Source organism: Myxine glutinosa, chromosome 12 (assembly GCF_964187855.1).
Source record: "Myxine glutinosa chromosome 12, kmMyxGlut1.1, whole genome shotgun sequence".
Taxonomy (NCBI): domain Eukaryota; kingdom Metazoa; phylum Chordata; class Myxini; order Myxiniformes; family Myxinidae; genus Myxine; species Myxine glutinosa.
Genome location: NC_136272.1, coordinates 79,507,582 through 79,522,161, shown reverse-complemented (window position 1 = coordinate 79,522,161; position 14,580 = coordinate 79,507,582). Strand labels below are relative to the sequence as shown.

At 42.7% G+C, this 14,580-nt stretch overlaps 2 protein-coding genes across 5 annotated transcripts in view; both read left to right on the top strand.

The window, feature by feature from the left end:
- LOC144888467 (uncharacterized) overlaps window positions 1–14,580 on the top strand; it is a 790,732-nt gene that overhangs the window by 103,586 nt on the left and 672,566 nt on the right. The gene's annotated exons all lie outside the window — the stretch shown is intronic.
- The window catches only part of SHROOM2 (shroom family member 2), a 208,088-nt gene that overhangs the window by 150,557 nt on the left and 42,951 nt on the right, over window positions 1–14,580 (top strand). For all 4 annotated transcript variants that reach the window (XM_068131947.2, XM_068131951.2, XM_068131950.2 and 1 more), the window contains 3 exons: window positions 595–671; window positions 8,263–8,398; window positions 11,330–11,432. In XM_068131947.2, the coding sequence (XP_067988048.2) occupies window positions 595–671; window positions 8,263–8,398; window positions 11,330–11,432 (316 nt within the window). The remainder of the gene's footprint in view (window positions 1–594; window positions 672–8,262; window positions 8,399–11,329; window positions 11,433–14,580) is intronic.

Here is a 14,580-nt window from a genome sequence, read left to right as displayed (position 1 = left end):
ACTGGACATGAGGATTGGGTGCACCATTACGATCCTGAGAGTAAGAAATGGTTAATGGAATACCGCCAAAAAGGATCACCAGCCCTGACTTAGCTCCGTCAGATTGTCATCACTTCCCCAAACTTAAGGAACACCTTCGTGGAGAATATTTATCCTCCGACGATGATGTTAAGGCTGCTGTCAAGTGCCGGTTAAGTCAGCAGGAGCCACATCTATCATGAAAGGAAACTACTTGAACATTGGCATGAATGTGTGGACTGCAGTGGTGGTTATGTTGAGAAATGAAAATGCACCACGGTAGAATAAATATGTTTTGAAGAAAAATAATATGAGGCATTACTTTTCGACACACCCCCATAGTAGTTGGACTGTTCCAACTATTTCCACGTTATAGGATGGAGAATGTCATTGCTGTGATTGAATTTGTTGATGATGCATAATATGATTGCCATAATTTATATGAAAGTTAAAATACCTTTTAGTTTAAATGTAGCTAAAGATCGATTTGTGATTTTTTTTCTTTCTTTTTGTTGTGGACTTTTAGCCTTTGTTTACTGTTTATTAATTTGTTCCATTCTGGTATTGTCAATGCAGAATCAATCTCGTTGCACTTCATCGAGGGCAACCACCTGCCAAGAGGGTGAGCTTTCCACTGAATGGAATCTATCCAGGTGTGTTTGCAACAGGAGTGATTTGCAAATGTTTGAACTTTCCAGGAATTGCACAAAAAGTAGTGAAAATTAGCAGAATAATTTCTGCCACTATTTCGTACAAGCTTTAACTTCATCATTCATCAGCAGACTCACTCCATAGTTAACAGTAAATCAGAACTTTAAAGTAAAATATGTGATGTATATTTAAAAAAACTAGCTGATGTACCCGGCGTTGCCCTGGGGAAATTTGTTCGAAGTTGAAAAAGCTTGTGAAATTCCCGTGTGAAGAGTGCTGTAACCTCAGCGGTGCCCAGGTAAAAAAGGAAATTGTGATACCCTCTGCCACCACCACCGGGTGGTGCTACACAGTACACATTCACATCGAGGATTTACGCCTCTCCTGCACCCGCTGCCCTATGTGAGGCCACAACCACATAGCCTATGTCTCCCCCCACTCCCCCACACATAAATTTGAATTTGTACCCTGACTTTCGAGTTTGTAACTTAAAATATGTGACTGTGCATAAGGAACAAAGACAAAGACAGAGAGAGAGAGAGGGAGACAGAGACAGACAGACACAGGGAGACAGAGACAGACAACAGCGTTTATATAAATATAGATCTACACATTGTTTATAATAAATGTGAACGTGCGTGTGAACGCACGCGTGCATCATTTAGTTTTTATCAAAGATTGCTTGTTGTCCTAATCTCGAGTGAATTTCAAAGGTGTAATCTTCCATTTGTCGTAACTGTAGTCTGTGTGTATGCTCCAACACACTGAGCTAAACAGAAGGAAAATTATATGGCGAACTACACGCAATTCTTGATTGTATTCGGGAGGACGACATGCAGCTGGCTGCTGGTAGGAGACTTTATTGGATGCAAAAGTAACTAGAAAGCATCTGGAAATGCGTATCCCATCTGCGTCCGCTTTATATTCGGACTTTTTCTTCCATATGAGCAATTCCTGCTCAAATTTCGAGTCAATCGAATAAAAATTGACGATTTTATTAAACCTTGACCTTTGACCTTTTGATCTTAAAAAAAAAAGACCCAATTGGCTTCTACCTTTTATTTGTGAACCAATTCAGTGACAATATGCAGATTCTTAAACTTTCAGGTCAATTGAATGAAAATTGATGATTGTGTGGTTGACCTTTGATATTTTGACCAAATTATTAATTTGGCTTCTCCATATTCTCATAATAAAGCTTTGTTGAAAATTTGATGACAAAAGCTCAAATGGTAAAGCAAAGTTATGGCACAGACAGACACACAGACAGACAGACACACACAGAAGTGATTGCAAAACCCATCTCCTGCTGTGCAGTGGATGGGCTAATAATTAAGCAGAGTGTGACAAACAAATGCTCCAATTTGATAGACCATGGGAGTGTATCATGGTGTTGGTAAGATGATAAGAGCGGGGAAGCACCGTTGTCTTTCTGTTTATTAAACGAGCTCACCCTCATGAGCACATGGTTTGAGAAGAACATCCACAAGTATACATGGCAACACCTAGGAAGTAAGACGTTGCATTGTGTTGACTTTGTAATGCAGACACAGAATAAAAAGGAATGTCATGCATAAAGGAATGTGCTATGATGTCAGTGTGCTACACTGAGTACTGTACATTGTGATCAGTCCAACATTCTGAAGAGTGCAATTACAGCTGTAAGTATCAGCCAAAACGAAGATCGTAGATTCACGCTGTAGAAACCAAAGCCTTTAGGATTATTGGTATCTCCCACAATGAAGCTGATTCTGAGGACCTTTTACTTTCTCACCGCAGGCAGGTTGGTGGACTTTCCAACTTCCAGTGATTCCTCTCGGGCCTTGCACCCACTGCTCTGTCTGTGCTCTGTCCCCCAAATATTCCTGCAGAACGCACACGATCTGTCAGAAACCCTCTTCTGGTGAAGATGCCAAAATCAAGACTCTTTGCTCACCTTCACTTTTTCATTCCCCTTTTTTTCCCACCTCTGGAACAAACAACGACACTCTCTTCAATCCCACTCCTCCCTACAGGTCTTCAAAACAGCTGTCCACCCCGACCCCTCTCCTCTCCCCCCTACCCCCCCCCCCAACTGATCCCACATTCAAACTACCTAGCCGAACCTCACTTCTGGACCACTGCCCGCCTGGCAGAGCTAGTACCATCTTGATTAGTTTTGGACACTCAGGTCATCAATCAGCAGCGCTACCATGTCTGACCTGCTGGACCTCCTACCCTAGGTTGTTATCATAATCCTGTGTGCGTGCACACACAGACACACACCGCTCTTTCTCCACTTGCTCTCCCCCACCCTTCCCCCCCCCCCCCACCCCTCCCCCACCCACAAGGTACTCAAGACAAAATTTTGAAAAAAGAAGCAACATTTCAAAGTAAACACAGCAAATGCTTTTCACACTCTATTCCCGTCACTCAGTTCTACCCTCGACCCCTCACGCAATCCTCCTCATCTTCCTTTTCTCCCTCCCGCAATCCTCCCTGTGCAGAATCTCTACGAAGCCTCACACCCTCAGTCCGCCAGCCCCTTGCTGTGCACGCCGACTCACAAAGGAAAATCGAGCCAAGCCCACAGGCCCAATGGCAAACAGCCAAACCCTGCTGAACCACTGCACCTCACTGCAGGCCAAGCTGTGTCCACACGCACAAATATCAAACCCCGCCTGATGCGACGAACCACTGCACCTCACCGCAGGCCAGGCCGAGGGCCGTAGGCACAAAGATGAAAACCCCCCGATGCGCCAAACTGGGCCCAATGCACAGCACTACTGCACCTCACAGCATGTCGAGCCATGTCCACAGGCACAAAGATTATACCAAGCCCAATGCACAGCACCACTACACCTCAGTGTGTGGAGCCATGTCCACAGGCACAAATATCAAATATTTATTATTATAAATATGTAGTTAAAAATAAATACAGTACATATTTGTTTTACGATTTTTTTTGGTTTTTTATTTATTTATTCTGGTACCATGCTTTATACAGTGTGTCGGTTCTGCCAAAGCAGTTTCTTGGCAACGGTTAAAACCTGACAGGTCGCCACTCTGACAGGAAGTCAGAGCAGAAATTTGGAATTTGGCCAAGGTGTCAGCAATAGCACCATGGGATTTCTAAGGTCCACCACCTCATGATCTAACGGGCTGCCCTTTCCATGTGGCTCTCGCATGAGGTGGTGGACTGTCTGAGGGATGGTACACACATTGATGAGTCGCCCTGCTGGCGAAACACCAGGATGGCAGTTTATAGCTGGGCTGCGATTCAAACCCAGGCTCGATAGCTCAAAGCCAAGAGTGTGTACTTCTAGGGTATTCTGCATTTTTTTCTTGAAAAATAGCAAACATAAACTAATTAGAATCAGACATTTTCATTTATATCTATCAACAAAACAATGCATGTAAAGCACCATTAAAGCTAAATTATTACATTTCAGCTTGTACAGTGCATTCAGAAAATATTCAGACCCCTTCACTTATTTCACATTTTGTTATGTTGCAGCCTTATGCTGAAATCGTTTAAATTCATTTTTCCCCTCATCAATCTACACTCAATACCCCATAATGACAAAGAGAAAACAGGATTTTAGAAAGTTTTGCAAATTTATTAAAAAGAAAAAACTGAAATATCACATTGACATAAGTGTTCAGACCCTTTGCTATGACACTTGAAATTTAGCTCAGGTGCCTCCCATTTCTCTTGATCATCTTTGAGATGTTTCTACACCTTTATTGGAGTCCACCTGTGGTAAATTCAATTGATTGGACATGATTTGGAAAGGCACACACCTGTCTATATCATGTCTCACAGCTGACAATGCATATCAGAGCAAAAACCAAGCCATGAGGTCGAAGGAACTGCCTGCAGAGCTCAGAGACAGGATTGTGTCGAGGCACAGATCTGGGGAAGCCTACAAAAAAAATTCTGCTGCATTGAAGGTTCCCAAGAGCACAGTGGCCTCCATAATTCTTAAATGGAAGAAGTTTGGAACAACCAGGACTCTACCTAGAGCTGGCCGCCCGGCCAAACTGAGCAATCGGGGGAGAAGGTCCTTCGTAAGAGAGGTGACCAAGAACCTGATGGTCACTCTGGCTGAGCTCTAGAGATCCTGTGTGGAGATGGGAGAAACTTCCAGAAAGACAACCATCACTGCAACACTCCACCGATCTGGGCTTTATGGCAGAGTGGCCAGACGGAAGCCTCTCTTCAGTGAAAGACACATGAAAGCCCGCTTGGAGTTTGCAAAAAATTACCTAAAGAACTCTCAGACTGAGAAACAAGATTCTGTGGTCTGATGAAACCAAGATTGAACTGTTTGGCTTCCGTGTGGCCACTCTGCCATAAAGCCCAGATCGGTGGAGTGTTGCAGTGATGGTTGTCCTTCTGGAAGTTTCTCCCATCTCCACACAGGATCTCTGGAGCTCAGCCAGAGTGACCATCGGGTTCTTGTTCACCTCTCTTACCAAGGCCCTACTCCCCCGATTGCTCAGTTTGGCCAGACGGCCAGCTCCAGGAAGAGTCCTGGTTGTTCCAAACTTCTTCCATTTAAGAATTATGGAGGCCACTGTGCTCTTGGGAACCTTCAATGCAGCAGAGATTTTTTTGTAGGCTTCCCCAGATCTGTGCCTCGACACAATCATGTCTCTGAGCTCTGCAGGCAGTTCCTTCGACCTCATGGCTTGGTTTTTGCTCTGATATGCATTGTCAGCTGTGAGACCTTATATAGACAGGTGTGTGCCTTTCCAAATCATGTCCAATCAATTGAATTTACCACAGGTGGACTCCAATCAAAGTGTAGAAACATCTCTAAGATGATCAAGAGAAATGGGAGGCACCTGAGCTAAATTTCAAGTGTCATAGCAAAGGGTATGAATACTTATGTAAATGTGATATTTCCGTTTTTTCTTTTTAATAAATTTACAAAACTTTCTAAAATCCTGTTTTCTCATTGTCGTTATGGGGTATTGAGTGTAGATTGATGAGGGAAAAAATGAATTTAAACGATTTCAGCATAAGGCTGCAACATAACAAAATATGAAAAAAGTGAAGGGGTCTGAATACTTTCTAAATGCACTGTATATAATGCATGTACTGTCCATTTGGTTTCTCAATGGACCACAGTTCATGCAATTCCATTTTGTGATGTGTTTATTGTGAGGCCTCTCACAGGCTAACAAAGACTCATTTTGTTGTTAGAAAAGGGAGAGGATCATGGGCGGAGTTTTGGAAATGTCCCTCCTTTTAGCCTGTGGCTGTTGTCTGCTTGAGGAATAGTATAGCATTGGCATAGACTGAGGGCCAGGACAGCATTGTATCGGGGAGAAGAACAACTAGTGTCTCTTGATGATGTATGTAACATCTTGTTCATAAAATGAAATTGGTATTAGCTGTGAATGATTGATTCATTATTTTAGTATTTATTTTTTATTCATTTGGTCATTGTTGTGGTGGTTGAACCTATCTTAGTTTATTTTATGGCCGTTGACAAAATTTTATTTCCTATTTAATTACTTTATCTTCTTCTGGGCTTCCTTTAAGAAATTTTGGTTAAGGGTTCCAACTTTCACATCAGGTGTTTGTTTATATGCTCTTGTTAGCTATTTTAGTTAGTTTCCTTTTTTCAGAAACAGTTAAATTGCTTTTCATGAGTTATGCCAAGAATGAGGTTAGGCAACCTGTGTCATAAACAGATCTCCTTTACTAACTAAACTGTTTTATAGTCAGTTGTGGTTTCATTACAATTTTGCCTGGCAGGAGGTATGCACACTCACCCCGAAGCTGTCTAGCCAGGGTTTGAATCCAAACCCAGTTATAAACTGTCATCCCGGTGTGTCACAGGCAGGGTGATCCAGTGATCCACCAATGTGTGTGCCGTCCCTCCGATGGATGCGGATAAGATTGATAAGAACTCTCAGGACTGGGCGTCCTGTCTTGTCACATTATTCGTGGACGTTAAAGATCCCACGGTATCCTTCGTGAAGAGTAGGCGAACCATCGCTGGCACCCTGAACAAATGACAAATCCCTGCCTTAACCTACAGGGTGCATTGCATCAGCAGCACAGCCACACTCATGGCATCAGCCACAGGTTGCATATGAAATGAACGAGTAACCATTCAAAGTGAGATTATATGTCATGAGAACAGAAACATACTGAGGTTTGGTTATACCTCGTTTAATGCCTTCACAGCTTATGCTTGTGAGATAAACAGATTTATCGAGGAAACATTTGTTTCTTTTTGCAATTAAAACCTTGGAGGTTCTAATATTTGCATTTATTATGGTATTTCCTTATGCTTTCAATTGAAAAATTGTATTGTGGTTCCACTCTGTTGTGAGAGACGCCCAGTTTAAGTGAGAGCCTGGTGTTGGCTTAGCGGTTAGGGTGCCGGCTTGGGATCCTCGGATCCTGGGTTCGAATCCTGGTCGATCGCTGAATTAATGCCTGGGTGGTTGACTCAGCCTGCCATCCTTCCGAGGTCGGCAAATTGAGTACCAGCTCACTGGTAATTCCCTGTGTGTCGCAAGAGGCGAATAACAGGGTTGTCAGCAGGAAGGGCATCCGGCCATAAAACATTGCTTCAAAAAGGGGACCACAGTGCCCGGAAAAGGCCAACCCCTGCTCTGCGGGGAAAAATGGCCTCTCAAGGTGGTTCATTTTTCAATTTCACTCTGTTGTGAGGCTACAATATGCCTGAAGTACACTGTTTCTAAACAATTCATTAACAAATAATTAAATTAACTTGTAAGAAAATAAACCAGTGGGCGATGGGCAATGTTTATCGGCGTTTTCTTGTTAAACAGATGTACCATTATATGGATTGTCATACTTGTGAAGCAGTTGGTCTCTCATACCTGGATGAAGCGTTTCTTAATTTGGATCAGAAAAGTAGAACATCACCACGTATTCATAAGTATGATATGTTGTATATTTCACTTCAAGCAATCATTTTTCACAGGTAAAGTTCATGGTAGTGGACATTGAAACTTCACCGTCTTTGCCTAAATTGCCCTTAGTGTCGATTGCATTTAGGGCTGGCATGATGACCAAGAGTTATGCATACTCGCCTCCTGTCTAGTCTGGGTTGGAATCCGGACCCAGCTATTACAGTATCACTCTGGTGTTTCAGAGGAAGGGTGATTCATCAATGTGTGTGCCATCCCTCGGATGGACGTTAAACTGGGCGTCCCATCTGCCAGCATTCGTTGGTAGGCTGTAAATATCCCATTGTGTCCTTCGTGAAGAGTAGGTGAGTTATCGCCAGCACCATCAACAAATTATAAATTCCTACCCTGACTACTTTGAACGTCTGCCTTGGAACCTACCCAGTTCAGGAAAAACGTGCCAAAAACATCCTCCAGCCAACCCCACAATAACATGAGAGTAGTTGTGGCCATTAAAGAAAGAAGAAGTGCAGATTTGATTTAAATATGACATATTCAGACTTCAAAATTATCTTTACCTGGTCTTCGTCTGTGAAGAACCAGGCATAATCATCACCACAAAGCAATATGTAGAAACACTAGTTATGAATATTGAATATAGATAAATGTTTCAAGAATCGTTTTTTACCTCTTCTTTTCTTCTTTCTCTTGTAGATGTTTGGACCCCCAGCAGCTGCAGAGGGATGTGGATAAGCATGCGATGGATCAGGAAGTTGTATTGGAGTTGTCAGGCCAGCCAGTAGAAACTCAGGAAGACAATTGTGTTGAGGAACAAGAGGCTGTATTGGAGGTAAGAGCAATAGTACACTGCCTTCAAAATGTATTCACACCCCTTGACCTTTTTCACATTTTGTTGTTACAGCCTGAATTTTAAATGGATTAAATTGAGATTTTTTTGTCACTGATCTATATGATGTAGTACCTACCCCATAATGTCCAAGTGGAAAAAAAATTTGGGAGGTTTATACAAGATCATTAAAAATGAAGTACAGAAATATCAAACTTCCATAAGTATTCAACCCCTTGAGCCAATACTTCGTATAAGCACCTTTGACAGTGATTACAGCTTCGAATCGTCTTGGTTATGTCTGTATCAGCTTTGCACATCTGGATTTGGGGAGTTTCTCCCATTCTTCCTTGCAGATTTGCTCAAGCTCTCAAGTTGAATGGGGAGTGTCTGTGAACAGCCATCTGCAAGTCTTTCCACAGATTCTCAATGGGATTCAAATCTGGGTTTTGGATGGGCCACTCCAGGACTTTTATATTCTTGTTCTGAAGCCATTCCAGTGTTGCTTTGGCTGTATTCTTGGGGTCATTGTCTTGTTGGAACGTAAATCTTCACCTCAGTATAAAGTCATTTGCACTCTGAAGCAGGTTCTTGTCAAGGATTTGCCTGTATTTGGCTCCATTCATTGTTTCTCTACCCTTGTAAGTCTCCCAGTCCCTGCCACTGAAAAGCATCCCCATAGCATGTTGCTGCCACCACCATGCTTCACGGTCGAGATGGTGTTATATGGGTGATGAGCTGTGCTCGGTTTCCGCCAGACGTAGTGCTTTGCATTCAGGCCAAAAAGTTCAATTTTCGTTTCATCAGCCCGCAGAATATTTTGCCTCATGCTCACCGAGTCTTTCACATGTTTTTTTTGCAAATTACAGGTGCGCTATCATGTGCCTTTTTCTCAGGCGTGGCTTCTGTCTGGCCACTCTTCCATTAAGCCTGGATTTGTGAAGTGTTGCACAGACTGTTGTCCTTCCGGCAGGTTCTCCCATCTCAGCCAAGAAACTCTAGTTCTGTCAGAGTGGTCATTGGGTTCTTGGTCTCATTCCTGACCAAGGTCCTCCTTGCCAGGTTGCTCAGTTTGGCCGGACAGCCAGCTCTAGAAAGAGTCTGGTTAGTTCCATATTATTTCCATTTCCTGACTGGAGCTCACTGTGCTCTTAGAATTTTCAACACTCTAGAAATTGTTTCATACTCTTCCCCATGTCTTTGCCTCCTCACAATTCTAACTCGGAGTTCTACGGACAGTTCCTTGGACTTCATGTCGAGTTTCTGCTTTGACATGCATTGTCCACTGTGGAACCTTGTATAGAAAAGCGTGTCTTTCTTTTCCTTTGATCCATTGATCATCCCTGTGCTCATCTTTGAGATTTACTTTGATCATCCTTGAGATATCTTGTGGATTGGGAGTTGTCTTTCTAAATCATGTACAATCAATTGAATTGGCCACAGGTGGATCCCAATCAAGTTGTAGAAACATCTCAAAGATGATCAAGGGAAATGGGAGGCACCTGAGCTCAATTTTAAGTGTCCTAGCAAAGGGGTTGAATACTTATTGACTCGAGACATTTCAGCTTTTTCTTTTTAATCAATTTGTAAGAATTTCTAAAAAAAGAATTCAACTTTGTCATTAGGGGATATTATGTCCAGATCATTGACAAAACATCTCAATTTAATCCATTTTAAATTCAGGCTGTAACACAACAAAATGTGAAAAAGTAAAAGGGTGTGAATACTTTCTGAAGGCTCTGTGCATGCCATATATTATGCTGTATTGGAACTCTTTCAATTTTTTTTTTGTTCTTGACATTTTATATGCATTAACATGCCAAATTTGTATCGATCTTGGGTAGGTATAAATTTCGTAAGTAAGGTGCCTCAGTGGTGAGGACACTGGACTGGAATCCCAAAGGTTGTGCTGTGCGCTCAACTGAAATAAGATAGCAATATTTTGAAATGGCGATTATGAGCTTATGGAATGCGACCTCTTTCTCAAGAATCCCAGTCATTATTGGATTAAATAAATACCCTGCTGGCTCACTAATGACCTTTAAGGAAGATCTAAATTCCCACTGCATGTGTGCTGGTCTCAACGTGTCCTTAGTCCACACATCACAGTTAAATATTTAAGCTTTAGGATAATGTGATTGGCACTCATTATTGGGATTCCAATATGAAATGGTCTAGCTGGTTGCAAGATTACTGAGGTGTGGCTATTCCGCTGTCGGTCGGCAATTTGGAATTTCAACAGGGTGCTTATGAAATTCGTCGAAAAGAACACCATGGTGCGTATTTTTCATCAAAAGATATGTTCAATGTCCACCAGCTAATGCTAGCAGATAAATCCCCAACTGAATGCTCTTCCATTAGATTGCTCTGCACTCATTGTTCAACACCCTGCTGCCACTGTATTGTTGGTACCACAATTGATCCCAGAATATACAGCTCAAAGGTAAATGCACTTCCTTTATGCCATCCTGGAGGACCTGATTGGCACTAAACTTCTGCCATTAAAAGGCACTTCCACCCACATCTTCCCAACCAAGAATAAAAGAACTAATTTACAATAAGAGTTCTCTTTCAAGGAACTTCAATGCAGGAGAAGGCCATTAGGCCCATCAAAACCGAGCTTGTATTGCAAACGTATGTTTTTTTTTTTTGTCCATGCTCCACCTTTAAATGCTGAGAGTCGAGCAAGGAAGCAGCACGAATCATTTTTTAAAAAGTCTGTGGTATGATTCGGCTGGGGGTTGAACTACCGACCTCCCAGACCTGGACCAGATGCTACAAACATTACACCACTGAGTCTGTCCCTTACCATCTTTTATTTGAGTGATTCCTTTTTGGGCAACTGTTGGCTCTTAATTGGCGAGGGTGAAATTGTGTAGTTTGACAGTATGAATAACATGGACTGAATATATACACTTGTTTTTTCTTTCGCAGAAAAATTTCGACATCGAGGCAAATATTCTCAGTTTGAGAGAGAAACCACAGGCTGTTCTGAGTCAATGCGAGATGACAACAGATGCAGGTCAACTTGAAACAGGTGAAAAACTAGAATGGCACCCAGTAGAGAGCATACCTCTGCCAGGTGAACAGTTTGTTTTGTATCCCAGAGTAGACCAGACAATCACAACAGAGAATCACATTTAATCAAAATCATTCATCCACAACTTTTTGAGATATCCTGCGATTATATAATTTTTGGCCATATCACTCAATGGTGGACACGTAAAAACTTAAAACACTTTAAAAAATGATACTAGCTGGATCTGCATCCGGATCTTCACCAAAATCGAATCGATTTTTCCTGGTCACACACACAACCTGTCCAACAAGTTTCGTCCAAATCCATCCATTACTTTTTGAGATATCCTGCTATGTATCGTTTTTGGCGCTATCTCCCAATGGTGAAGAATCCCTTCAAAAATTCTAGTATCTGAATCCGAATCTTCACCAAAACCTAATCATTTCGTCCTTGTCACATACGCTACCTCTCTGCCAAATTTTGTCCGAATCCGCCTGCAACCTTTTGAGATATCTTGTTCACAAACGGACAAACAAACGGACAAACAAACAAGAAATATGTTGTGCATAGCATGATACTTGCGAAATCCCTAAAATAGGTTGTTGGCCTAAGATGACCTCAAAAATAATTGGTGGTTGAATTCAGTGACTTGGTATGTAAATCATCTTTAAATTTCAAGTGAGTTGGATGAAAATTGAGGATTTTAGAAATTTGGCCTATGTTGACCTTTTGGCCTATGTCAACTTTAAAAATAGTTGGGGGTTGAATTCAGTGAGCTGATATGCAAAACCACTTCAAATTTCAAGTGAATGAATGAATGAATGATCGTTTTAAGGCCATTTTCCCTGCTAGAGCGGGGGTTAGCCTTGCGGGCCCCATGACAATCATGGTTCCCTGTTTGAGGCAATGTTTTTATGGCCGGAGGCCCTTCCTGACGCCAACCCTTAGTTGCCTCTTACGATGCGCAGGGATACGGTGTACCTATTCTAAATCGGGGTACACACCGTGATCATTCATCCCAGCAAGCGGGTACTCAATTTGCCGACCTCGGAAGGATGACAGGCTGAGTCAACCCCCCTGGCGTTAATTCAGCGATCGACCGGGATTCGAACCCAGGATCCTAGGATCCCAAGCCGGCACCCTAACCGCTAAGCCAACACCAGGCTTGTGAGTTGTGAGTCCAAGTCCAACACCAGGCATCCAAGTGAGTTGGATGAAAATTGAGGATTTTAGAAATCTGGCCGATGTTGACCTCAAAAATAGTTGGGGGTTGATTCCAGTGACCAGATATGCAAATGCTCTTCAAATTTCAAGTGCGTTGGATGAAAATTGAGGATTTTAGAAATTTGGCCTATGTTGACCTTTTGGCCTATGTCGACCTCAAAATAGTTGGGGATTGAATTCAGTGACCAAATATGCAAATCCTCTTCAAATTTCAAGTGAGTTGGATGAAAATTGAGGATTTTAGAAACGTGGCCTATGTTGACCTTTTGGCCTACGTTGACCTAAAAAATAGTTGGTGGTTGAATTCAGTGACCAGATATGTAAGTCCTCTTCAAATTTCAAATCAATCAGATGAAAATTGAGGATTTTAGAAATTTGTCAAAGCTGGTGACCTTTGGCTTATCTTGATCTAATGACATTTTGACCCCCAAAACAATAGGCTTCTTGCTTATGACCAACTCTACCATTTGGTGAAGTTTGATGAAGATCGGTTGAAAATTGTGACCTGTAGGCGACTGGCAGACGACAGAATAACGCACAAGACCAACCAATATACTTGAAAAATCTTCAATTTTCGCAAGTAAAAAACAAACAAACAAACAGACAGACAAGAATGAAAACATAACCTCCATCCACCTTTGGTGGCGGAGGTAACAACCAGAAGCTTTCAGTGATGAATTGCCTTTTTATTTTATTTTAACCATCTGGTGTGTACCCCGGTTTTAACCATCCGGTGTGTACCCCGGTTTAGAATAGGTACACCGTATCCCTGCGTGTCATAAGAGGCGACTAAAAGGGTTGGCGTCAGGAAGGGCATCCGGCGATAAAAACATTGCCTCAAAACGGGAACCATGACAATTACAATTACATATGGGCAGGGTACAGCCCGAAGTACCCCGTGGGGGACCTCACTCACGCTCGTCAAAACTCAAGGTGGGGAACCCGATCGAAGCAAGGGTGGAAATCACTCCATTTATGAAGACGAAACGTCTGATGCCCGACGTGGAGATCGGTTTCTGAAGTTTGGGACATGGAATGTAGGGACAATGACAGGGAGATCAGGAGAAGTGGTGGAAGTATTGGTCAGAAGAAGACTGGACATATGTTGTGTGCAGGAGACGAGATGGAAGGGAAGTGGTGTGAGAATGGTGATGGGTAGGCAGGGACAGAAATACAGGTTTGTGTGGCAAGGGTGCGCAGAAGGCATGAATGGTGTTGGTGTCCTGTTTTCTGAGGAGTTTGTAGACAGTGTGGTGAGTGTGACGAGAGTGAGTGAAAGGTTGATGAAGGTGAAAATGATGATTGGAAAGCTTTTGGTGAACGTCATCTCGGGATATGCTCCGCAGGTTGGTCGGAGCGATGAAGAGAAGGACAAGTTCTGGTGTGCGATAGAGAAGCTGATGGAAAACGTGAAAGATGAGGAAGTTGTTGTGGTAGGAGGAGACCTAAATGGACATGTTGGAAGGAGTATGGATGGTTTTGAGGGAGTTCATGGGGGTTACGGATATGGTGTGAGAAATGGAAAAGGTGAAAGGATTTTGGAGTTTGCTGATGGAGCTGATTTGTTGATTTGTAATGCTCAGTTCCAGAAAGAGGATAATAAGCTTGTTACATACACGTCAGGTGGGTCGACGACAACCGTTGACAACCTGCTGGTGCATAGGCAAGATAGGGGGAACCTCCGGGACACAAAGGTGATCCCGGGGGAGGAGGCTGTTTCACAGCACCACTTGGTTGTCTCCGACATAAGGGTGAAAGGTGCGAGGAGAGCTCGGCGGGTGAAGTACCAACCGAGAATGAAGGTGTGGAGGTTGAAAGAGGTGACAGTGAGGGAGGCATTAAAAGAGAGGCTGAGTATGGAAGTGGATGATGTGGTTGAGCTTGAAAGTAGTTGGATGTCAATGAAAGATAGTCTGTTGGGAGCCGTTGGTGAGGTATGTGG